The 24160-nt window shown below is 34.0% G+C and overlaps 4 protein-coding genes across 6 annotated transcripts; all 4 read right to left on the bottom strand.

Moving 5' to 3' along the window:
- Positions 432-2284, bottom strand: LOC104700119 (auxin-responsive protein IAA13-like). Of its 2 annotated transcripts, none has more exons than XM_010415588.2 (4): positions 1765-2284; positions 1066-1479; positions 927-988; positions 432-829 (listed from the first exon to the last, which is right to left on the bottom strand). In XM_010415588.2, the coding sequence occupies exons 1-4, from the start codon at positions 1983-1985 to the stop codon at positions 780-782; spliced, it is 747 nt and encodes a 248-aa protein (XP_010413890.1). In that variant the 5' UTR covers positions 1986-2284; the 3' UTR covers positions 432-779. The 2 variants fall into 2 exon arrangements, with proteins under 2 accessions (XP_010413890.1, XP_010413892.1); XM_010415590.2 differs by having other exon boundaries at positions 1066-1476; positions 1765-2266.
- On the bottom strand, positions 11407-13814 carry LOC104700118. Its single transcript, XM_010415587.2, has one exon. The coding sequence runs from the start codon at positions 13205-13207 to the stop codon at positions 11417-11419; it is 1791 nt and encodes a 596-aa protein (XP_010413889.1). The 5' UTR covers positions 13208-13814; the 3' UTR covers positions 11407-11416.
- LOC104700117 (cysteine-rich repeat secretory protein 11-like) lies at positions 14964-17814 on the bottom strand. Its single transcript, XM_010415586.2, has 4 exons — positions 17015-17814; positions 16142-16504; positions 15648-15755; positions 14964-15255 (listed from the first exon to the last, which is right to left on the bottom strand). The coding sequence occupies exons 1-4, from the start codon at positions 17442-17444 to the stop codon at positions 15248-15250; spliced, it is 909 nt and encodes a 302-aa protein (XP_010413888.1). The 5' UTR covers positions 17445-17814; the 3' UTR covers positions 14964-15247.
- Positions 18705-23795, bottom strand: LOC104700115 (pre-mRNA-processing factor 19 homolog 2). 2 transcript variants are annotated; one of them, XM_010415584.2, is made up of 18 exons: positions 23617-23795; positions 23436-23521; positions 22988-23059; positions 22836-22898; positions 22412-22498; positions 22146-22287; positions 21933-22054; positions 21549-21665; positions 21139-21234; positions 20999-21058; positions 20549-20623; positions 20353-20457; positions 20025-20147; positions 19851-19928; positions 19677-19761; positions 19530-19581; positions 19326-19396; positions 18705-19249 (listed from the first exon to the last, which is right to left on the bottom strand). In XM_010415584.2, exons 1-18 carry the CDS (start codon positions 23627-23629, stop codon positions 19113-19115), a joined length of 1584 nt encoding a protein of 527 aa, XP_010413886.1. In that variant the 5' UTR covers positions 23630-23795; the 3' UTR covers positions 18705-19112. The 2 variants fall into 2 exon arrangements, with proteins under 2 accessions (XP_010413886.1, XP_010413887.1); XM_010415585.2 differs by having other exon boundaries at positions 21933-22048.

Raw genomic sequence — 24160 nt, 5'->3', positions numbered from 1 at the left:
GGAAATGTTTAAATGATTCACTATGCTTACTCGGGGATGAATCCATGACCACTCTAGTACTATTGCTGGAATTGGAAATGTCTAAACCTCTACTCTAGGTTCTTTAGAGCGTTGTATTCCTCCACGTTCATCTCAATGTTCGGCAAAAGAATTGGCTCCAGCTGCCGTTGCGGTGGAGCATGAGCCTGAGCCTGAGGCGTTGAATAAAGTGTTATATGGGTCAGAAAAAGTCTGCAAATTCTGCATCTTCACCAAAGGCTTGTAAGTGTCAACTTTCGTTAATCCACCAACTTATGGAACGTTTTTGAGATGTTTATACATTATTATTTACAGCATATCTTTGTTTTCTAAATGCTTATGATTGTAGAATTTGAGGAGAAAAAGTATCCACAAATGACATAGTTTCTCGGATCAAAACAAGAGCAAACTCATAAACAAAAAACCCTTAAGACAATACTATTAGATAAGCGCTTCAAATATTTACAGTGTAGTGAAAGAAATAAAGAGCATTCTCTTCAATCCATAGTATATGGTGAAATCGCAACCGCAAATTAAAAAAAGACAGCCCAAAAAAAAAGAAACCTAAAGACAACCACAAAAAAAAAAAAAAAAAAAAACCCATTAGAAGAACCAAGAGAAACCACAAACTGGATATATAAGATCAATCTAGCTTATGCTTCTTCTCCCTTATGCCTTGCTTCATAAGTATACTACTAGACTTGCAAAAAAACCCCAAAATATAAAACCCGTAACAGCGTATTGTCGAAAAAGAAAGAGCTCTAAGCCGGCTGGTTTCGTTGTCTCTCTTTCGGTTCTTGATGTCTTGCAGCTGCATATATTATTAACATGTTTCAGTCAGTCCAACCTTTTCATTCCAATCTTACCAACAAACAATAAGAGAAATCAAAACAAGATAGTTTACATACCGAGTCCATTAGCTTCAGAGGTTTTCATCACTCGAAGCCTTTTCACCGAGGTGATGAACATTCTAAAAAGATGACGAAAACGTTTTAGACCAATGAAACACATTTATCCGATATAAGAGATAATCAAGCATTCTATTACCTCCATGGAACATCGCCAACAAGCATCCAATCTCCTTCCTTATCTTCATAAGTAAGTACAAACTCAGACGATCCATCCAAAAGCCTCAACGGTTTAGTGAACTGACCCGTTAACCCGATAGTACCAGGATTAGTACGAAAGAACATATCTTCTAGTGTTTGGGCCAAATTCTCATAAGAAGAATGAGCATTCAAATCCACTTTTCTTCCAATAGCAACTCCATCCATATTCACCTTAATAAACCCAAGTTGAACTTTCCCATTCACTTTCTTTGTCACATCTTTAGGCTGATGATCATCATTCACTTTCTTCTTACCAGCTTCTTCTTCTTCCCTTGCCGACTTTGTAGCTTGGTTATTAACCAAACTGTTCATCCTATGTGACCCAATAGGAGGCCATCCCACAACTTGACTGCTACAAACAAAGCAAACATATATCAGTCAGGACGTGTTCCTATATCCAAATTCAACAACAACCAAGAACAGATTCAGCTAATCAAGATTCCTAATTCCAAAAACAGAGCCCTTGTTCCAACATAAACTAAAGATCAAGAATACACTAACTCTTTCTAAATGATTGAGCCAGAGCTTTAACAACAGCTAAACACAATAAAGAATCTTTAAGAAACTCCTAAACAGACTCTGTTCCGAGAAGAATAACAATTTCACATCACACAAAGGAATCAGTTAAAAGACGAACCTTGAACGAGGAGGAGATGAACCAGCGTGAGAAGGAGAGTCAGCAGCACGTTTAGAGCCAACAGAAGGAAAATCCTTAGCAGTCAAAAGCCTACCACGCTCTCCCCACGCGCCACCACCTGATTTACCAGCAATCTTGGCCGCCGTTCCACCGCCGAGACTCAGCCCAAGACCAAGCTCAAGCTCACTCTCACCTTTCCCCATCTCAAGCTCAGTAATCATCAGAGACAACAACACAAAAAGAAAGAGCCCTAAGAATCCAAAATCAACACAAAAGGGAGAAGAGTCTTTTGAGAAACAAGAAGGCAGAGCAGAGAGAGAGAGAGCAAAAGAAAAAAAAACCTGGGAAAGGAGACAAAGAAAGAAAGAGAAAGAGAGAGAGAGAAGGAAACAAGAAAACAAACAAACAGAAAGAGACAGAGAGAGGATTTTAAGGGTTTCTTGAAATCTGAAAGAGAGAGTTTTTTGAAGGAGAAGAAAGAAAGAGAGAAGAGAGGATTAGGTGGTGGAGAGAGTGATGAGAAGCGTAGGTCCCATATGTCTCTGGTAGTGGCCATACCAACAACAATGCCATTCTCCTCTCTTTCTTTCTTTTCTTTTACTTTATTAGTATTAATTAATTAATTTTTGTTGATTTGATTAAGAGACTTAATTTTATTATTACTAAAAAAATCTTCTTAAACTTTTTCTTCCCGACATTATCAAACTTGTCGTGCTCCCGTTTGCGTTATTGTTCTCTCCTATGTTTTTTTTATAAAAATCATAAACAAAACAATATCTTATTAAAACTCTATGTGTGTTGTTTATATTTGTGGAAAGCTTTGTTTTCACATCACACACTTACTTTTCTATTTTTGCAAGAATTTGTATTCGTTTTGATGATTTCTATATGGAGGTTATTTGTTAGCTATATGCTTTTATATCATGTTCATAGCAAAAGCTAAGTATGTGAAAAATTAATAGCTAAGTACCAGTTTTGAAAAAAAGTTGAATTTGGGTACGTATAATTGTAGATCGCTACTATTGGAATATATGAAGATGGTGGGATAAACCAACTGTTCAATTTTGATTGGAGTGACTAATCATTTTGCTTAATTAATAAATTTTATATTAATCTTGGAATATTTTTCCATCAGTTACGTTCTTATGGTCTCGCCTTAAAAGATTGCTATGAATATCAGTATATGTATCTTGTGAACTTTTATTTTGGATTTGAATTAATAGGGAATACCGCAATAGTATAGCAGTTTTTGGACATGATATATTCAATTACTTCACTAATAAAATTAGTTTTACTAGTCTATTACTTTTTGTAATTAAACAAATACTGTATATAACTTCTTGGCAAAATATATATAATTTTTCGTCAAATAATGTATATGCCATATTCTTTTCTTTTCTTTTCTTCTTTTCGTGGAGGACTATGATGAGTTTCAAATAAAGTGAGAACCAAATAGGTTTTCATAATAGGAAATTATTATAAAAATAGTGGTGATGAGATTATTCATCATCATGTTTCTTGGTATGCTATGATGATCCTTTGAAAACTTTCTCAATCGCAATTGATGTGTGGAAATCTCTCTTTTGATCAAAATCATAACTAAATAAAAACATACTGTATTTCGTACTACCTATATATATTGATGGATTCGTGAGGATAAAAAACATAGTTTTTTAAATAAATCTTTTTTTTTGCAATTTTAAAAACAGAATTAGTAATGATAACGATCTAAAATTAGATAATTAAAAATAATATATACATATATACTTATATTGCTAATCACATAATTTTACTAAGAATGTAGTTTACTTACCTTACAATGTTTAATTAACGACACTATTTGCAACAATAGTTCAACAAAGCATTTTATGCTTTCTTTTTAAGAGTTTATAATATATATATTAGATTATTATCAAGGTTTTCTTTGAGATTTCATACGTTACAGAAATATTTCATAATTTTATGCTTTCTTTTTAAGAGTTTATAATATATATATATATATATATATATATTAGATTATTATTAAGGTTTTTTTTGAGATTTCATACGTTATAGAAATATTTCATAAATATATATATAATTTCATTCAAAAATATAAAGAGAATTACAACAGTATTGTTTCTTGTTTTTTAGAAAATTCAGAACATCTGAGGACATCTCCAGTCATGAGTATTCATCACCAGAATTACTCATATAAATTAATATAATAATAAGAGAGGGGAAGAGAGAAAAGAAGATAGAATTGCTTCTGCAAGCAACGTTATTCACCTTATATAAATAGATGTCAATTTTTTAGTGGTTATTAATAATAAAAGATAATAAATATATATATATAATTAAAATAATAATTTTTTCTTTTTTAAAGAAACGTTTTGTGGGTTGCTGTGTTAATGATGGTCTGAGAGCCTCTTCAGACTTCAAAGCGACTTAATTCTCTCAGTTCCAAGTACTATCAGTTAGTCAATATCAAATATTTGATTCTATATGTTTATTCACGTTATCTACGTTTGTTCTAGAATTGCGTGTGATTTTTTAATATTCACGAATTTTCTTCGACTCGTTTTGCAATTTTATTCACTTCTTAGTTTTTAGTATTCCCTTCTTTTTTTCTTTGCGCTATCTGTGTCGTTCCTTTATAGGACAAAAGGCACGAACATTGCTTTAACTATAAAGTCGAAACCCAAGTGGGCTGTGGGGTTGTCTAATAAAGGTAAAATAAGAAAATACTACTACTAGATTATACGAAACAGTTATTTAATATCTGCATAAATCTATCATATATTAGATTATTAGTGAACGTTGTTAAAAAATTGTTATAAATTATAACTCATCCGGCGAAGGCTTTTTTTCACCTGGACTTCGTGTATCAATAATAATTTAACTCGATAAGTAGAAACGCATATGTAAGTTTTTCTCATTTGTAACTAATTTAAAGGAAAAGTTATACTTTGTTTTTGTTTGTAAAGCTTTTTTAACATCCTGAATTTCAAATCAATCTAGTTCATGTATGCTTCAACGGATTAGAGTTTGGATCAAATGTACCGTGAATTGTGTTTGTAACTTACTAACTTGAGAACATGTAGCAAGTTGAGAGAGTCAATATCATTAGGAATCATAAGGAAAAGACAGAAAGCAGATTCATGATATATAATTTGTAATCAAATGTTGAGGATAAATGATGGAGATTACTTCACGCTTGTAAATATATATTTGATAAAGGTAAAAAACGTTCCAAAATTGTTAACTTATATATTTGACATTCCAAATGACTTTTCACGCTTGTATGATGTGAATATATGCAATTTGTTTGATTTGACTGATCTAATTATGTTATGAACATTCCACCAGTAAACTATGAATATTCTATGAGGTAAAAAAAAAATCTGATAAGGTGTTTAAGTCTGTAAGAGCATTGTATTCTGTAAAGTAAGATTAATAATGCGTCATGATTTTTAGAAAGAGATAAATTGTTAATATATCTTATTATATAAAGTTGGGTTGAAAATTAGTCATTAACAAAATTTTGACATGTGTACAAGTTAATATAATAGGAGAGATTTGAAATTTCAACAGAAAATAAAATATTTTGTTTTAAACAATATTAATAATATAAAAATATAATTATCAAAAAATTACAAAAATTTAAAAGTTTTTTAACAAAAAAAATAATTATAAAGAGATTATATATTTATATATATTTCATAAATTTCAAAATTATAACATTATTTACTTATTTTTAATTTTAAGCTATTAATTCTACAAAAAAAAATAGAAAAGAGATTACGGAAAATATACAGTTAACTATTTATTCTAAATTTTATAAATGCTCACTTCTATATAAACATAGATCGTCTCATATTTTTCATCAAACCAAATAATTTATTCAAAAACACTGCTTTCAACTTTGTTCTTTTTGTAAAAAAAAATTAACGGGAAAGTAAAATTTTCCTTTTTTTAATACCAAAATTTTCTTCTACTTTCTCCTTTTTCAGTTCGAAATAGATAAAATTAATATATTGACCCAAAAAAGATTAATATATACATCATTTTTTCTAATATTGTATTTTAAAATTTATTATAGTATTTTTAGATTACTTTATTTAATTTATATTTTCATCTTTGAATTACTTGGGATTTATATATTACCGTGTTTATAATTTTCTATTATTTCTTTAATTATCTCAAATCAATTTTTTTCTAATTTTTCAACCTTGATTGGTTGGTCATAGACACTTTTTTTTTGTGCAAACATAATTATTAATATTTATTCAAATCTCAAAAGGAGATAAACGAGTAGAAGCTCATCAACCTAATGGTTGGATAAAATAGGCTAATAAATACAAGCTTACAACAGAAATAAGTAGATAGATTGGAAATACATAAATCATTGTTGAAAGATCCATAGGAGCTTGGAGACTGTGACACCCTGGTTTGCAGAAAGGTTTAAAAGAATTGATTTAGCCACCTATGTCACCAAAGTGCACTTATCTTTTCGGTTAAGGATCCTCAGATGACTCCAGAGTTAAGCGTGCTTGAGTTGGAGTAGTTTCATGATGGTGAGCTTCTGGGAAGTGATTGAAGGAACTGCGCGAGTGAGGACAAAACACATAGAAATATTATGTGGTGATTTGTAGGGTCGGTAAAGTATTTAAAGACTCCCAGATGTAACAAACCGACCGTCGGATATGGATAGGGCTGGGCATTCAGGTAACCCGTTCGGGTTCGGGTAAACAGGTTTAAAAATATAGAACCCATTGGGTATTTTTAGATTGGATTCGGTTCGGTTTGGATACTATCGGGTTCGGGTCGGTTTGGGTTACAAATTTTAGAATCCGATTAGTATCCGAACTACCGGGTACCCGAAAAATATAATTAAAATTAATTAAATTTAAAGAAATTTAGTTAAATTTTGACTTGTGTGACAAAATATTTTAGATATTTTGATTATTTTTGATATTTAGGTATAAAACTAACTGAAATATTTAAAATTATAATCATAATTTTGGGATAATTGCATTATATTAATAATAAATATAATAAATATGTGTATATGTTCAGGTTTAATGGGTACCCAAACGGGTATCGGGTATTATCCGACCCTAACCCGAACCCACGGGTATTAGAAAATAGAACCCAATAGAGTTTTATAAGCAAACTTGTACCCAACCCGAACCCGATTTTTCGGGTCGGGTTCCGGGTTGGGTATTCGGGTACGGTTTTTATGTCTAGACCTAGATATGGATGGGCCCACGGGTCGGGAGTAGACGTGGGGCCCACTAAGGAAGGTGGCTGTCAGGGCGTTACAAAGACAGAAGCTACATCATGGTATGCCAAAGAAGTTTCCACGAATACATTAAGAAATTTAACATTAGTTACTATCAAAAGATTTTTTGACGTTAGAAAATGATCTTTAGTTTCTTTGGTTGTCGGAGCAAACCATTTTGAAATAGCTAAAAAATGTGAACATGTTCTCTCCATATAGGAGGAGTGCAGAGCCGAGGTTCTTTCTATGGTGGAGGAGCTTGGTCGCAAGGTTATCCCCCCAAGGAAAGAAGGTAGAGAAGGTTGGACGAATGGTTATCTCTCCAAAGGAGGAAGGCGGAGCCAAGGTTTTCTCCATGGTAGATGAGGTTGGACATAAGGTTCTCTTCATAAGGAAGGGAGGAGGGAGGAGGACGGAGCTAAAGTTCTCTCCATGGTTGGTAATACACTATTGTGATGATACATCATTGATTAGTATATGTTGGTGTTGGGTTTTGACGATCGATAGGCCCGTAGGAGAAGCCCATTAAGGAGCGATTGGTGCATGCGATAATGGGCCTGCTGCGGGCCCAAGAAGGAGATCCGACTGGGAAGAACGTAGAGTCAAATCTGGGAGAAGATCGCGGGATCTTGGGTCGAGATCTCCGGAGGAGATAGTTTCTAAGTCGTTTCCGTTTAAATATTCGAGTTGAGTTAAGATAACATGTATGTAATTTCAACCAAGCAACAGAGAATATATCAATACAAATCCAGTTCGTTGTTCCTTCTTAGTTCATACCGATTTCCACCGAAAGCTTGCCAAAATCTTACTTATTATTCAAATTATTTAGATTGTTGTTTCTCATATCAACAGTATACTATGTAATATATTTTTTATTTGAAATATTTTTTGAGCCAACAATTTTTGTAATTAAAAAAACTATGCAAAAGTGAAAGTAAAGAAATATATAATAGTTGGCTTAATGTATTTATATAGACATTTTTTAGGTGGTGGTAACGAATATATTTGTAATTTTTTTTTACTCAAACGAATATATTTGTAATATACAATATATTTAGGTGTAAAAAATACACTTTTAATGGTAACATACATAAATTTTTTGTAAATAGATATAAATAAGTGTATTATAGCAAAAAAAATATAAATAACATATAACAAATTTTAATATATTTTTGTTAAATTAAATTTTATTTACAAAATTTTAAACCCGTACATCGGGCAGATCCTTATCTAATATTAATATAATACTTCTTCTATAGACTAAAAGTCTTTTTTTTTTTTTCAAAGACTAAAAGTCTAAAACCAATAGGAAGAAGGAAAGCTAGTCTTTTTAACTAAGATCATAACATCCTAATAAAAAATATTTTTGGTATATCATGTATGAACTAACATGATTACATGATATATCTAAAGTTGTTTTTATGAGTAAGACAGAACAAAAAAAAACAATATAATATTCCGGAACGATGGACAGTAGAATAAGAAAATAACCCTAATTACATATTTTAAATGCAAAACAGTAATAGTAAAATGACAGTTCTCTTTTCTTAATATCACTAAAAATGATGAAATGACAAAACAGGTTGAATATAGTATATAAACTAAAACTGTATACAATCATGCCACTGTTCTAAATTTTACCATTTACGCGAGGAGAAATGCTTGTGAGGGAATTACATACTAGTTACTACCCCACTAGTACTAGTATTGAGAACGTAAAATAATAATAAAAAAGGCTGTTGTTTTAGGGAGACAAAACGACAAGAGCGCGTGGATCAGGACACGAGCTTTTAATATTAAAACGACACGTTGTTCAATGTATTTTGCGGACCACCCGGATGTTTTACCCGTTTAGTGCAAGACACAAATTCCCTTTTCTCGCGCCTCTCTTTTACTTCTCCTCTCACGCGCCCTTTCTATTTACACGCGCTATTTCTGTTTCAGTTGTAGTTTGAATTATTTTGTGGAAACTATACAGATTAGTGGTATATTATACTATTTTATAAGTGACAGTTAAATTGATTAAAAATTCTGAACGAATCCACCAAAAAGTGATCCTGTTCTCCTTCCATCGGTCACCGTGATCACATTTTCGTAATGCTTGAACTATATGAAGAAAGAATTATAAAGTAGAATTATAAACTATTATAAAATAGTGCAAAATTATAAAAAATAGTTATACATCAAAGCAGAACCAGCGTGAAAATGTACTGAGCTACAAGCGAAAGAAAATATTGGGTTTTATAGTTTTTATTTCAAAAAAGACAGTGATCTACACCAAATATATGTGAATACATAATTATGCATAACAACTTAAAAAATGTATAGTTAACTACACGAAATAAATGAATTACATGGCTATATGTACCAACTATATGATGATATATGCTCAACATCACTATCATTTTTATTCTGGTATACTGTTTGTTAGAATTCGGCGTTGACTAGATATGTCCGGTGTTGACCAGCAAATATTTTTTTTTAGTATTAGAAACAAAAGTATTAAAATTGTTTTGTTGAATCATTTATGGTTAAAAAAACATATTTATACCCAATATAAAGATATATTATATATGTTTAATGCATTTAATCTTATAATAGTTAGTTTTTTTTTTAAAGTTCAAAACTTAAATAAAACTGAAAATAAATCATTAACAGTTTTTAAGATATTGAAACTTAAACTAAAACCAGAAAATGTATGTTATAAGAAATAAAATATAGACAGTATTTACTTAATATTGCAATTCTTTGGTAAATCAACATATATTTTTCTGAATACTAATTACTTTAGATTATTATAGCATTTTAATTTGTTTGATGTATATTACACAGTTTTATATTGTTTGTATGTTGTATTTACATCATTATTTTGTGAAATATTTTAAAATAATTATAATATTGTAATTGTGAGAAAATAAAATTTTATTAGTTTTATCAACCACATAAATTTAGTTTTACTAATCCACCGATGTGTACATTAAAACACACATTGTTTTCTTCATAGATTGAGTAATATATCTTCATTTTCAAAAATTCAAATATGCAGCACAAATTATAAGGTTAGTTTCAAATTTGTACTTCTCAATTAGTATAGTAGGATATGTGGTAAAATAAAAGTTTTAATATCTGAAAAATATATTAATGATTTTAATTTATTTAAAGTTAAGTTTTACAATTGAAAGAAAAAACTATTATAAGATTGATTGCATTAACAAATATAAAATATATCTTTATAATGAATATAGATATTTTGTTAATTAATAAAAGGCCATAAATTAGTTTTATTTTTTTGTTCTAATACTATAATAAAAAAAATTAAAAAATTTGTTGGTCAACATCGGTCAAACGCCGGTTAAACAAGATCAACACCGGATTCTGACAAACAGTGTACCGGAATAAAATGATTGTGATGTTAAGCACATGTCATCATATAGTTGGTATATGTAACCATGCAATACATTTACTTGATGTAGTTGACATGTATTAAGCTATATATTTTTAAAATTGGGATGTATTGAACTATACTTCGTGTAGTTAAATATTTTTTTTTCTTTTATTTTCTTCTTAAATAAATAAAAACATCTGTTGAAAACATTGACAAGAATGGAACGTAGGAACTACGACTCAAGTTTTACAGTTTAAACCACTAAATCACTAAAATTTTCTATAAAAACGGCCAAAAATTAGTTAATATTTCCAACGGCCACAAGCATGTGCTTTGCTTGCTTGGTCTTGTGGCCGACTCTACATAAGAAAAAATTAAGAGTAAATTTTTTAATAACGCTTTTGTGATGGGTAAACATTCAAACAAGTGGTAAAGCTTAATTTGTGTTCATCAATCAAACTCATATTGTTTTACATAACAATCAAAGCACATGCTTGCGGCGTTGAAAAAAATTGATTATATTAGATTAAAATTATCTGACTTTCTCCTGCAATTTTGAGAATAAAAAAATAGCACTAATCACTTTTGTTTATAATTGTTTAGAAAAAGTACAACAGTAAAATATGCAAAAAAAACTTTAAAACTCTAGACAAAATCTTTAATTTGTGTGACATTTGGGAAGAACCTTATAAAATACTCTAATTCTAGTTTGAAAGGATGTACCATTTATATCAAAAACTTCTTAGTTATTCAAAAAAACTAATATTGATGATATTCAAAATAATATAAAAATAGCTTAATCACATAATATTACTGTACAATTTCATCTTATTTTTTTATATATTAGTTATTTATTATATTAGTCTTTTATATAATTTATAATACGAAAGAGCAAGGGTATGAGATATTTTTTTCAATGACATTTGAAAGACGATTATACACATTATATTTACAAACCAAATTTAATAAAAATTAGTCAGTTCTAAAAATTAAAATAAAAAAAATCACAAATAACTCAAATCATCAGCAGAGCCCAGGCGAGGCAAACTCCCCGACCCACCTTTCTTTTTCGACCCGTCAGCATCCGACCCGCCTCCACACACGAATGTGCACTCCACACCGCACAGATTACTGAAACACGAGAAAAGTCCGTTACCTCCTTCAGTGTGACGGCGATTATGCTTCTTCTTCACCGCTGGAGTTCTCTTTCTCGAGCTTTTCCCTCCACCTGTATTTGCAACAACGATGGCACCGCTTCCGACATCGCTACTCTGATGACTCGATCCTAGATCGTAAAGCGGCGGAAGCTCCGTTCGCCACCGCTCCAGTTTCGATCGGAGACCTTCGATGTTGCTATCGTCGTCTAAGCTCCATTCACTGAGAATCGAGCTCTCTGTATCGTTAGCTTGCGATCTCTCTTTCGCCATCTTTTGCGCTACTTCTGACGGCGACGGACCTAATTCTGATTCGGTTAAAACCGGTCGTCCTGCTAAATTAGATCTCATCGGAGTACCGAACTGTAGAGGCGATTTCATCGGTGTAGCCATGTAGTTAGATCGGATCGGAGTAGATCCGACGATGTTGGATCTTAACGGAGTTGAACCGAGGATGTTAGATCTCCTCGGAGTAGATCCAACGCCGACGGATCTCATCGGACTAGATGTAACCATATTAGATCTGATCGGAGTTGAAGCGACGATGTTTGATCTCAACGGTGTTCCGTGCCTCGACAAATACGGTGAAGCGCGGCTGCTGGTGCGGTCGTAGTCTCTCGGCGGTCTTGGTTTCTCGATCATCGGCGTAGATCTTCTCGGAGTTTTGCGTGTACGGTCGTACGAGTGATAAGGTGACTCTTCGTATCTCTCTCTTTCACTTCTCGGCCGCATCACATTGGGGCTCTCTCTTGGTGATTGATCTATGAAATCAGGCTCGTATGGATCATATCTCTGACTTGGAATCTTTGGTGATTGATAAGGAGGAACGTAATCGGTAGCATCGGAATCTGACGTCATCGAATCGTGTCCCGATGTTGTAGGTACAGTTTCCGATTCGCTGCTCATTAACGCGCTCGCTGGCTTCCTGTTAGCTACACGGCTCCGTTCTGCTCTGCTTAGAAGATCAGAAACAACCATCGAGCTCGTATCGCTCTTTGTACGACGGAGCATCGGTGGCCTCCAGACTACGGATTGGAACTGTTTTGAAGATGGGGAATGTGGATTCTTTGAGCTTCCTTTGAAGCTATTCAGATGCAAGTTCTGTAAATGTGGATCATCTTCTCCTAGCAAATCTCTGTAACCAACTGCAGATGAATCCATATTCGTGTAAAGCGGCATACTACGCATTGATCCGTCAAGTATTCCAACGCCGATGTTTAATATTCCCTGAGGACGACCTGATGGTCGGCGAACTTGAAGCGCGACGAAACGCATTCCAGGAGGGGGTGTACGGCGATACTCGTCGTTGCTTCGGTATCCAGGTCGACGATTTGGTGGGATTAGGTTACTGATGAGGACACGGACTGTGCCAACGTGAACATCACGGAACCAATGTAAGCCGTAGATTTCAACGACGACAGCTGAAGTATCGGCGTAGAGGAAATCCTCGTTGACTCGGAAGACGAACTTGTCGTTCCAAGTTGGGTTTACACCACCACTGTAATCTACGCGGGTGGTGAGTTTGCGTTCGGAGTGAACCCAAGCCACCGCGTAGGTCTTCATTTTACGTGAGAGAGGAGCTAGATCCTGGGCAGAGATTATGTTGAGCTCTAGTAATTGGAAAGAAGAAAACATCGACATTGTTTGTTTGGGACACAATCAATGTGTGTTATTATTGTTCTTCTTTGGATGCTAAAAAAAATGTGTGTTTATTCAAATCAGTCACATCTGATGGAATCAGGAGAATTGAAAGAGCTATGGAATTGAAATGTCGATTTCTTGATTAGCCCCCTAAGGAGAGAACGATTCTCCATTGGATAGATCATTAAGATTGTTATTCCTTTGGTGGCAAATCTCCGATTGGTATGGATTTGGAATTGGCCATTGCTTCCTATCTCTCCATTTTTTTCCATGTTTTTTATTAACCTTTGAAGGAGAGAGAGGAGAGTCGATCTTAGGTTCCATATTTGGGTTGTGTTGTGAAGAAATTGTGAGAGAGAAAGAGAAAATTAGGGGTCATGTGCTAATCTTTAGTATATTTTGTAGAAGTTTGCTATATTAGGAGTGAATAGGATCAAAATTGTCAATTCTCATAGATATCAGATATGAATATACTCTTTATGCACAACGATACGATAGACACCAAATGCTAACTGTTTTCTGAAAAAGTGATTCACACAGATAAATATTAGGTAAGAAAGGTTTCAATTGCATTATGTAAAGTGTTGCCTATATCACAATTTTGAGAAGCTGTGTTTTTTTTTTTTTTTTGTTCAACAAGAAGCTGTGTTTGTTTATTCCTGTGTTATTTATATGGGCTTTCTGATTTATAGCCCAAATTAAGACAGTCACGGCCTAAATCCAATGCCATTATGAATGTCGTACATCTGGTTAAGCGTCGAGTTGTTTTTTAAGGCCACTCTCTCTCTCTGTGTCTCACTGTCTCCGTCTCTAGTGATCGTGTGAGCCTTGTTCTCCGATTTGGTAATGGTATTATGTAATCTATGTGGCTGTATAAACGTAAATTCGTAATATGCTTGTTATATACGGTCCCTGTTATATTAATACTTCTATTAAAGCAACAAATGGACCACTCTATCCGTATGCCCCATTACATAATATGCAATTAAATGTCAAAAACAATTACTGCAAGATTCATCAAAGCTTGTGCAGAGAGCAGGGTATTGATGTTTGATCCCAAAAGGTATCAATTTTTCTCTATTCCCAAAATCAGAAAAAGGCCTCACTCACACACTTCTCCATGACATTTTATTGAACAATGTAATTAATATAGAAACATTAGTTTCACTCGAGACCACATGATATTTACGATCATAAACAACACACACACACATTCAGAAGAAGTACATACAATAAACCCGTGAAGTCAACTATTCATATTTCCAAATATTTGTAAAGCACACGATTATTTTTCTGACCAATAAAAAAAATTGCCGAAAATAAGATATCATGCAAATTGCCACAATCATACAAAAGGCGGTGGAATCCTACTCATTTACCAAGAAACAAAATAGCCTCGTTATATTTATATTTCACTAAAGTTAACTTATCAAACGAGATTTTGATAACAAAAAAGGTACCAAAACCAAGTTGGCAGAAGAAAACAAGTTGACAGAAACGCAAAAGCAACGTAACAGGTCTAGAAAAAAACAAAATATCAATAAAACACGCGAAAAGCAAATTGTATAACGTTATTTTGAACAAGAAAGTGTAATACGCAATGGTAAAAAATATTCAACCTATATATACTCTGCCAATATTATGTAACAAAACTACTACATTCACATCCACAGTAAGTAAATATTTAACCATATTTAAGCTAGCTTAGGTTCCTGCATATAGATAGTGCATTCCAATAGACATGCTTTAAAGGAAAAAGCTGGAAATTAAGGATCTTGAGATGATAAAAAGGAATCATTTACATTTAAAAAAAAAACAAATTTGAAGTACTTTGTTGTCCCTCTTCTAACATATTTTTTTTTGTTCAATCCCACCACAATTTCCATCTACCAAAAAACCAATAGAAATAGAATAACAATTTCAAGAAAAATAAAATTAAAATGGTGAATTAATTTGCAAGCAACCTCGGAGTTCACATTTAACTTTGTTGCCTCTATTTCCGGGTTTGGATTCAATTTGTTGTCTTCATCCTATTTATATTCAATAATCTGCCAAAACAAAAACAAAAACAAAACAGAAAAATAATAATTAGACTCAATCAATTTTTGCCTTTATTCTTCTCATGCTCAACATGTGCATGTGTATATGCCCCTATTATATGCATGCACTTCCACACTAATATTATAAATAAAATACAAAAAAGGTGTGAAGATTTGGAACATCACATTCACATAGAATAATCTTACAGCCAAATCCTAGATATCAACATTTTTTATAAAAAAAAAAAAAAAAAAAAAAAAACAANCTGACTAAATCTTTGTTTTGGCAATAACATAACATCATAAACAAAGAAATAATCCGTATGCATGAGTATTACGTATATGCACGAGAGAGTATATAATAATTAGTAGTAGAGAGAAAAAGAAAAGAAAATAAATACCGTCGTATTTCTTCTTCATCAAGTTTTTGACGAAAAGCAAACAAATGATAAGAAAACCAACACCAGCTGTTCCTCCTACTATTATTGCCACCGTTTTCCCTGTTGTTCCTGTTTTTTTCATCCCACCCATCATCCATCCATCATCAATCTTTTATATCAAAAAATCTTGTTATCTTTATGACACTAATACATATCTAATTGCCTAAAGTTGTACACTAATCTTCTTTTTTTCTGCTATTAGTAAGTGAATACTCAAAAGAGTAATTGTTACGAAATAATAAAAATAGAATGTTAAAACTTGAAACAAAGGAAAAAGAGCAAACAAACAAATCTCAGTTGGAGCCTGAAAACGAAAGAACAAGTTTCACACTAACGCTTTTTTTAATTAAAGTGAATATAGTCAAATAAAATATATATATTTTTTGAAATTTCCCAAAACTGTCAAAAAAAAAAAAAAAAAAAAAAAAAAAAAAAAATTTTTTTTTTTTTTNTACCTGAAGAAGAAGAGGAAGAAGAAGAGCCAGAGCTAGGATAAGGAGAAGAGGTCTTGGGAACACCATTTGGGTAGTAAATATAACCGATAAAACACTTGTGAAGATATATCTGACCAGACACTGAGCTTCCACACTCCACCTGTGCTCTCTGCAACGCGTTTTTTATGCAGCCGTTACAATCTGAGTCCCCTACGTCGCCTTCGCATTGTCCCAAAACGTATACCGATTCGTACGTTGTAGCGAAGAAGCCGTGACCTTGAACGATACCGTTTTGCATCACCCCGAACGCTGTGTCTCTCCTCTGCTCGAATCCTGTTCCGGCGACGTTGTTCTTCCCACATGTCTTGAATATCATCTCCATCCCTGCAAAAAAACAGAGAGACTGTGTTTTTTAAACCGGATTTTAAAATTATTATTCACTTCTCGGTTCGGTTTTATGTTTAACCGAAACTAATCCGATAATCCAAGTTTGGTTTTAACTAAAATCAAAAAGCAAAAACCCAATCATTTCACTTAACAAACCGGTGAAACTCGATGATTAGTTTCGGCTTTGTTCAAAACCGGTTCAGTAGATTAAACCAAAGAGTTTTCACAGGTTGAATCAAAACCGATATTTTTTTTACTGGCTATTAATCCCGGTTTGGTCTTACTAACGCCACAAAATCAAAATTTTGAACCGACAAAACCTTATGCTTCGTTTTCAGTTTATTAAAATCGGTTCTGGTTTTTACTAAAACGTGAAAATACAAAATTAAAAAAAGTCAAAAAGCCAAAATCTTTTCACTGTTGAACCGGAAATATCTGATGCTTAATCCGGTTCACTCAGGGACTCGCATTAAACCGGGGGGAATGAGGGGGTATTACTATTTTTACCTGAAATCTGGGCAAAGCCAGAGATTTCGTAGAGAAGGTAACAGCCGGAGAGCTGAATCCTAGCAGCAATGGTTTTGCCACAGAGCTTACCAGAGAGAACAGGAAGACGACGAACACAGCTGTAACAGTCGTTGTTGCTCAAGTCACCTCTACACTGGAAAAGACCAGTGATGCTAGACTGGCTCGAAGTTCCGGTTGTGATTTTGTAGAATCTTGTTTTCGCTGATTGAGTGACCAATGAGCCATACATTGCAGAGAGAGCTTGTGAGTATAGACCAGACGGATCTGGTAATTTCTGTCTTGAACAGCCTTTGTAGATTAGGTTTGTGTACTCTGGTGAAGACGATTTTGCTAGCTTGAGATCTGAGAACAGAGTCATGATGATGATGATGCATAGTGACAAGAGCTGCTTCACTGTAGAAAAAACCATTACTTTTTGTTTTGGTGGAAGAAGAAAAAGAAGGAAACTTTTGGTTTTAGAATCAAATCATTTTGTTTGATTTAGTAAAGAAGAAGAGGTTTTTTTTATTTCTTTTGGGAGGAAAAGATTTTATGGGAATTTTGAGATATGAGGGGGGTAATGAGAAAGATTGAATCTTTTGTGTGTGGGGGTGTGTTTTTGGAGTTTAACTATTTTGGGGTTTTATGAAATTCTGTGTTTGGTGGCTCAGTAAAAGCTCTTTAATTTTGCTGCTTATGTGTTTTTCTGAATTTTGGTTTTTAATGGTGAAAGAGAGAGATCTTTTTTTTTTTTTTAAGGGGAAGGGTTTGTGTGGATGACCACTCTTTTCTTCTCTCTCTCTAGAGATGTGGAAATAAAATAAGTAAAAAGATTAGGATAGAGATAGAGAGTAGTACAGAGACTATAGAGAAGAGAGAGCGCAATTTTGTTTTTCTTTCTTTATTTTAATAAACAAATCAAGGGAAACACTCTTCTTCATCCACCACTCACCAGTCTCTAAAGCCAAAGTACAGTGAGTTTGGTGTTGTTGCAGGCTTTTCAGTAAATCCAAATAATACCATTCATTATTCTGATTATTAGTAAGTTTTACTTGCTCTGCACATCTATATAATTATAAACTAGCCTAATTTTACCACCTGATTTTAAAATGGAATTCATGTTCAACTACTTTTAAGTAATCTATTCTCAATTAATTAATTATAGCCCCTATATGTACTTAGACCAATGTTTTTTTTTGGGTTACAGTTCAATAAAGAAGCATTTCACACGAGATAAATTAAATTGGCAGAGACAGAAACAGAAACATTCTTTAGAATTTATAATAAACACGTTGTTATGTATCTTAATAACCCAAAATTTCAATAATGGAACAATAAAGAAAAGGGAAGGGCATGATTTGTAGATCTTGATACCAAACACACAACATCTTTTCATGAAACTAACTAATCATGGAATTGTCAAAAGGAATCAGATATACGTTGCATAAATGTAAATATTGTGCACTGTGATTTATTGACCAATGTTTTTTTTTTTTTGACCAAGTACAGTCAAAGCTTTTCTTTTACGTTTTTTATTGACATTTTTAAGTTTCTCCATCATTACTGTGTCTCGCACCTTAACTAATAGTAAGAGTCTTCCTTATCATAATAATTAAGCGTGACGTCAAAATCTTACGGAGACCAATGTCATTTGTATGAATATGGGATGGGAAATTAGCTGAATTGCAAATAAGCAAAACCCCCTTAGTATAACACAGAGCAAATAGTACCAAATCTTGTTTAACCGGATCGATTTTGGCTCTACAGTAATGCCTTAATTTGTTTGATTTAGCTTCGCTCATTGGCAACAGAAAGAACACATTTGCCATATGGTACATGTTTTGAAGGTACAAAGAGAGATTAGAAGAACCTATAAGATAGAGAAACGGAATAAGAAAACTCAAGTGACGGGCGGGTGGAATTTCAAGAAGTATCGAAGAAGATCACCATCACAACTCACTAAACGACCCGCGCCGTAAAAATTCTCCCTATGGCTGAAAATACTGTAAGATACAACAGAACTTGAGAGATTAGACGGAGATATAACCCGGACGGAGATGAACATTTGGAATTTGTTGAATTGGTTTTTATGGATTCTTCACTGGTCTTGCGCAGAATCGTCATCGGCATTGGCTTTTTCGTTACCAGGAAGACCAAATATCCGTAGGTTATGGTCCATCGAACCAACTGCAACGTATTGTGCATCTGAACCAAACTTCACACACGTAGCTTTACCTGCAAGCATTAGGGTTCTCGAATTAGGAACACTACCGCTATATGACCATTGAAGGAGTTTGGTAAAGGATTTTACCAGTGCCGGAGAGATCTGGGAGTGTCTTGATAAGGTTCCATTCTGCTTTCACACTTGCCGTCTGGTACACTCTGCAGCCACAACACAAAATACATTTTTTTGAATTAGATATATCCCACATGCAGGTTATCGAGCTTGGACTCTTAATATTTTCTTAAACTGAGCTTCGATGCTTTGATCAACTATTCTCAAACGTGTATTCACCTGATATCTGATGCAGCAATACCGAGATAAGATCCGCTAGGGTCAAACTCCACTGCACAAAAGAAAAAGTATCTTTACTCAAGCTATCTTATACATGAAGATTTCTCTATCAACAAAACGACTGTAGCGGATATGGTAGTTTTATACCAGAGTTTGCATCTGCAGATAAAAATGACTTGAAGTTCCTCAACTTGCGCAGGTCCCACAACCTCACACCATCCTCCGCAGCAGTCTATCCATTCCCAAAACAAAAAGAAAATCATTCAAGTAAGTAGAACTGTAGTAGTACTCTCACTTCTCCTAGTTGTTCAAAGTACTTACCGCGAGGAAATAACCATTTTCTGAGAAAGATATAGCCGTAACTTCCCCGGTGTGTCCATCAAACTTAGCCACATTTGCCTATTATTTAACACAAAAATGAAATTATAATGACGAACACTGTACGTAACTAGTGATTTTAAGAGGCAATATAGGCTGGAAGGGCAGAGTTTGTACCTGACTTTTAACATCCCAAATCTTAACAACAGACTGAGAAGTACCAGTTCCGAGAATGAGACCATCGGGATGGAATGCAGCAGCCGTGTAACCCACCTTCTGTGAATTATCCGATTCTGATACCTGAAAGAACACAACAAATATAAAATGGCTCATATTAGGAAAAGACCGTGTACTCTGAACATACACTGACCTAAGGATTAGCTCATATGACAGTGTCTATGAAGACTGTGTTTCTAGTGGATATAAATAAATATTTCTGTGATATCATACAGGCAAAGCTAGAAAAGAAGACAGGTAATAGTTAATTTTTTAAGGGTTTAAGAACCTTTGAAAGGCATAAGCCAGAGGACAGATCGTAGAAGCACCATGTACTATCAAGAGATGCCGACACAAAGTATTTATTTGTGGGGTGCACAGTTACAGCTTGAACCTGAAAATAGCATCATTGCCTAAAGTAAACAAAAATTATATGAATAAGGAAAGTGCAACGGACTATGAGAGTTCTTCAAACTCATCCTTACCTCTGCAGAGTGATCATATAACGTATGCCCACAAGCATAATTTCCATCCCCAGAATCCCGCCAGATACGGACTGTCTGCAGGTCAGTCACTAATTTAGTAATAAATATACCTAGCAAACAATTGGTGATGTATATCCTCTGAGAAAAACAGAGTATCCAACAAATCGCAAAGGTTTATGGTATGAGTGATCAAAATGTCATTCATAACTCGCAGTGAACCAAAGTTTTTCAAAGATAGCATTATGACATCTACAGAATAAGACAAGATCTCATGGCTACTAGTTATCTTTTCATTTCAAATAAGCAAATGTATCTGCCAGCTACCACTATTCAAAACAAAGGCAATACACAACGTGGGATTACAAAATTTCCTACAGAACTAATGACCAGGCACTATTCATAAAATATTGATACTATGGATATAAAGTTTGTAAACGTATATAGAATTACCTTGTCAGCAGAAGCAGTCAAAACAAGATCAGCGTCACCAACAAATTTTACGCTTGTAACCTATAAAAGGGTCAACACATATAAAGCACCGAGCTACATGAAAAGGTAAAACAAAAATCTAAGGCAAAAAAGTTAGAAACCTTCTTCGAGTGACCAGTCAGTGTTGACAGGATTTGTCCAGAAGGGCGATCAAAGAGAACAGCAGTTGCATCAACTCCTCCAGTAGCAATGACATCCTGGTTATGAAATTAAGAATACTCAGAGGTAAACTTTTACACCAGAACTAGTGTAGGGGAATATCAAAGGAATGCAAAGAATCACTGGTCGTAATCATACACAGCGTATTGGTATGTAGGAGGCAAATAAAAATATTATGCAAAAAAGACAGAACAATGATATGACCATTCCCCAACCAGGGACTCAAGGCTGTACACAAATATTTTATACATAGACGTTTGCCAGTCGGCTATCACATGCTATGGCAGTGTCTTCCAAAAACAGAGGATAATAAGTATTAAGTGATGTAATAAGAAAACGTTCGATGAGAAACCTTAGAATGTAGAATGTCCATCGAACAAATGCCTGGTTTGTTGGTCTTGTGAAGTGGGTGGCTTGATAGCTGAGTGAACTTCTCCAAAGCACCTATTGAAGCCAATGTTTGAGGAATCTACAGAAAAATGATAAAACTATCAAGACAGCAGGAACCAACGCAAGAAAAAGAAACACAAAACCAGGCAGGAGGCAGCAACGTTTTCCTGTTAAGTTTTGAACGCATCCTAGTATCGAAATATATATTTTGAGTAAGATAAATCATAAGCCTCAACTACCACATTTGACTTCTATAAACAAGAAAGGAATAAACAAAAGAAGCAAGTCGTCAAGTCTTGACTTTCAAATGCATGTTCAAAGATAAATGAGAATCTATATGCAGTACCTGTCGCTTTTTGCGCTTCTGAGAAAGAGCAGCATTACAATCAGTCAATTCTGTGATAATTTCAGCTGAAATTCCAGGACACAATTTCTTCGCATCAGAACCCAGGTCTTCATCAGCTGCAGCTATTATACAACAAACGAGCATAGTAACATGTTACAAGAGGGATAACTAACTAGCCAAAACAGTTTAGAGTATAAAGTTGTACAATCATACCTCGTTTGCCATTACTTAGAGTAGCACTAGCTGTCACAGCTTCAGGGGCCGCAGGTATATGTCTTTCAACTTCTGCAAGCAATTGGCGTGCTTCGTCTCTTTCTTTCTTAAGTCTAGCAATCACACGACAGGCAGAATCATGCTGCAAACAGAGGGTAAAATTTATCCCATGAATAGACCAAATGGATGAAGAAGAAAAAAATAAGGGTAAATTGATTGACCATGGAAATCATAAAGTGGTGGCACAAACACAAAACCAAAATTACCTGATACAAGGCATGACTTAGCTCTTGCCTTGCAGTATGTAGTTGTTGTTCCAGCGCATAATTTGATAGCATCAAACCGTCCCATTCCTAGAAGTGCAAAAACGAGAAACTTCTCACGCAATTACTTTTGTATAAATCAACCTAACTAATGAACAACTTCTCTTGACTAGCACACAGAAAACGAGCAAATGATCAGCGTAATAACTGTGCAAAAGAGTAGATGCCAATATGTTCAGTTAACAAAATCTTGTGCAATTTCAATAATCAACCTTGGAATTACTATTCTAAGTCGATCCACCAAACTCTACATGACCAATAAGAGAAACAGGGACATATTTTCATAATGAACCTCCCATAAAAAAAAAACAAGTAAAAAGCCAAGAGAAAAGGTCAGAACAAAGCTGCAAAACAATCAAAAGCTTACATTCTGAAACGTTCCGAGCATTCCAGGGATGCTAGCTGTCTGCAATGTTTTCGGCTTTATGATCTACACAATGATCAAACGAAATTAAAACAACTTAAACAAATTTTCGTCAACAGTTCTCACCATCAGATTATATAAAGAAATTATACTACCTCCCCAGTTTTGATGGGAACAATGTCATCAATGGTAAGAGGTTCACCAGTAACCGGGCACTTCCCATAATCCTACAGTGGGAAAAGAACTTATAAGAAAGCATTACGAGGTGGAATGATAATCTAAAAGAGCTCCCACTGGAGATATATAGTTGACAGATACACACCAATAATTTATACAGAAATTTGAAGGTACAGAATCAATGATTGAATAAGAAATTTTGTAAGTTCTCAAAAGAGTATATATCCCAGGTGAATTGATAAATCTAAGAGAAAACAAGATGAAACAAAATCCGAATCTCACTAGTCCCCAAAAGTGCAAATCACCGAAATTCTCAAAAACTGCACACTGCTAACTGAGTAATTAAACCAACCGAACATCACACAAATTGCTAGAAATCTTCCGGTGAGAACAGGAAACGAGGCGAGTTTAGAAATCGGAACTTACCGATATATGCCTTTCGATTAATCGTCTCTCGAAGAGCAAACCAGACTTCGTCGAAACCACTGGCTCCGCGGGAACTTCTCCGGAAACTGCAAGAACACAGTGCCGCCACCAACATCAATTACAACCCTAAATCGGCATATTGAAGAAAAAAAAAAGAGAGAGAGGCGAATAAAAGCTTTACTTGCACAGTTCATCGTAGAGAGAAGGCGTAATACGACGAAGTACGAAAAATCAGGTGGACGTAGTAGAACTCCCTCTGAAGTGGGGCGGAGCTAGCTAGGGTTTTATCTTCTCCGGTCCGGCGCTACAAAGCAAAATCGCGGAAGCCGGGAAAATAGTTGAAGAGAGAGAGGAAATAAGCTCAACACTCTTCTTCAGTTTGTTACGTATTTGGGCCTTTTTATATTTGGGCTTTTATTTCGATCTAAGTCGGTCTGGATATAATATTAAAACGCAACGTTTATCTACCGTTTAAATCCACAGACATACTCTATACAGTAAAATCTCTATAAACTAATGGAACTATTATATTTAATTAATCTTGTTAGTATCTAAATTGAGGGGAAAAAATTTATTGATTTATTAAAGTTATATCGTATACTGGAGTTTTTAATTTATAAATCTTAGATATTAGCTAGATGGGTTTAATAAAAATAAAAATAGAAACTGTGAGATAAAAAAAAAATTGATTATTATATTTTTAAAAGATGATTCTGTCATTTACG

Source organism: Camelina sativa, chromosome 7 (genome assembly GCF_000633955.1).
Source record: "Camelina sativa cultivar DH55 chromosome 7, Cs, whole genome shotgun sequence".
In the NCBI taxonomy this organism is placed as follows: domain Eukaryota; kingdom Viridiplantae; phylum Streptophyta; class Magnoliopsida; order Brassicales; family Brassicaceae; genus Camelina; species Camelina sativa.
Note: the sequence above shows the minus strand (reverse complement) of the source record. Positions and strands in the feature narration are given on the sequence as shown.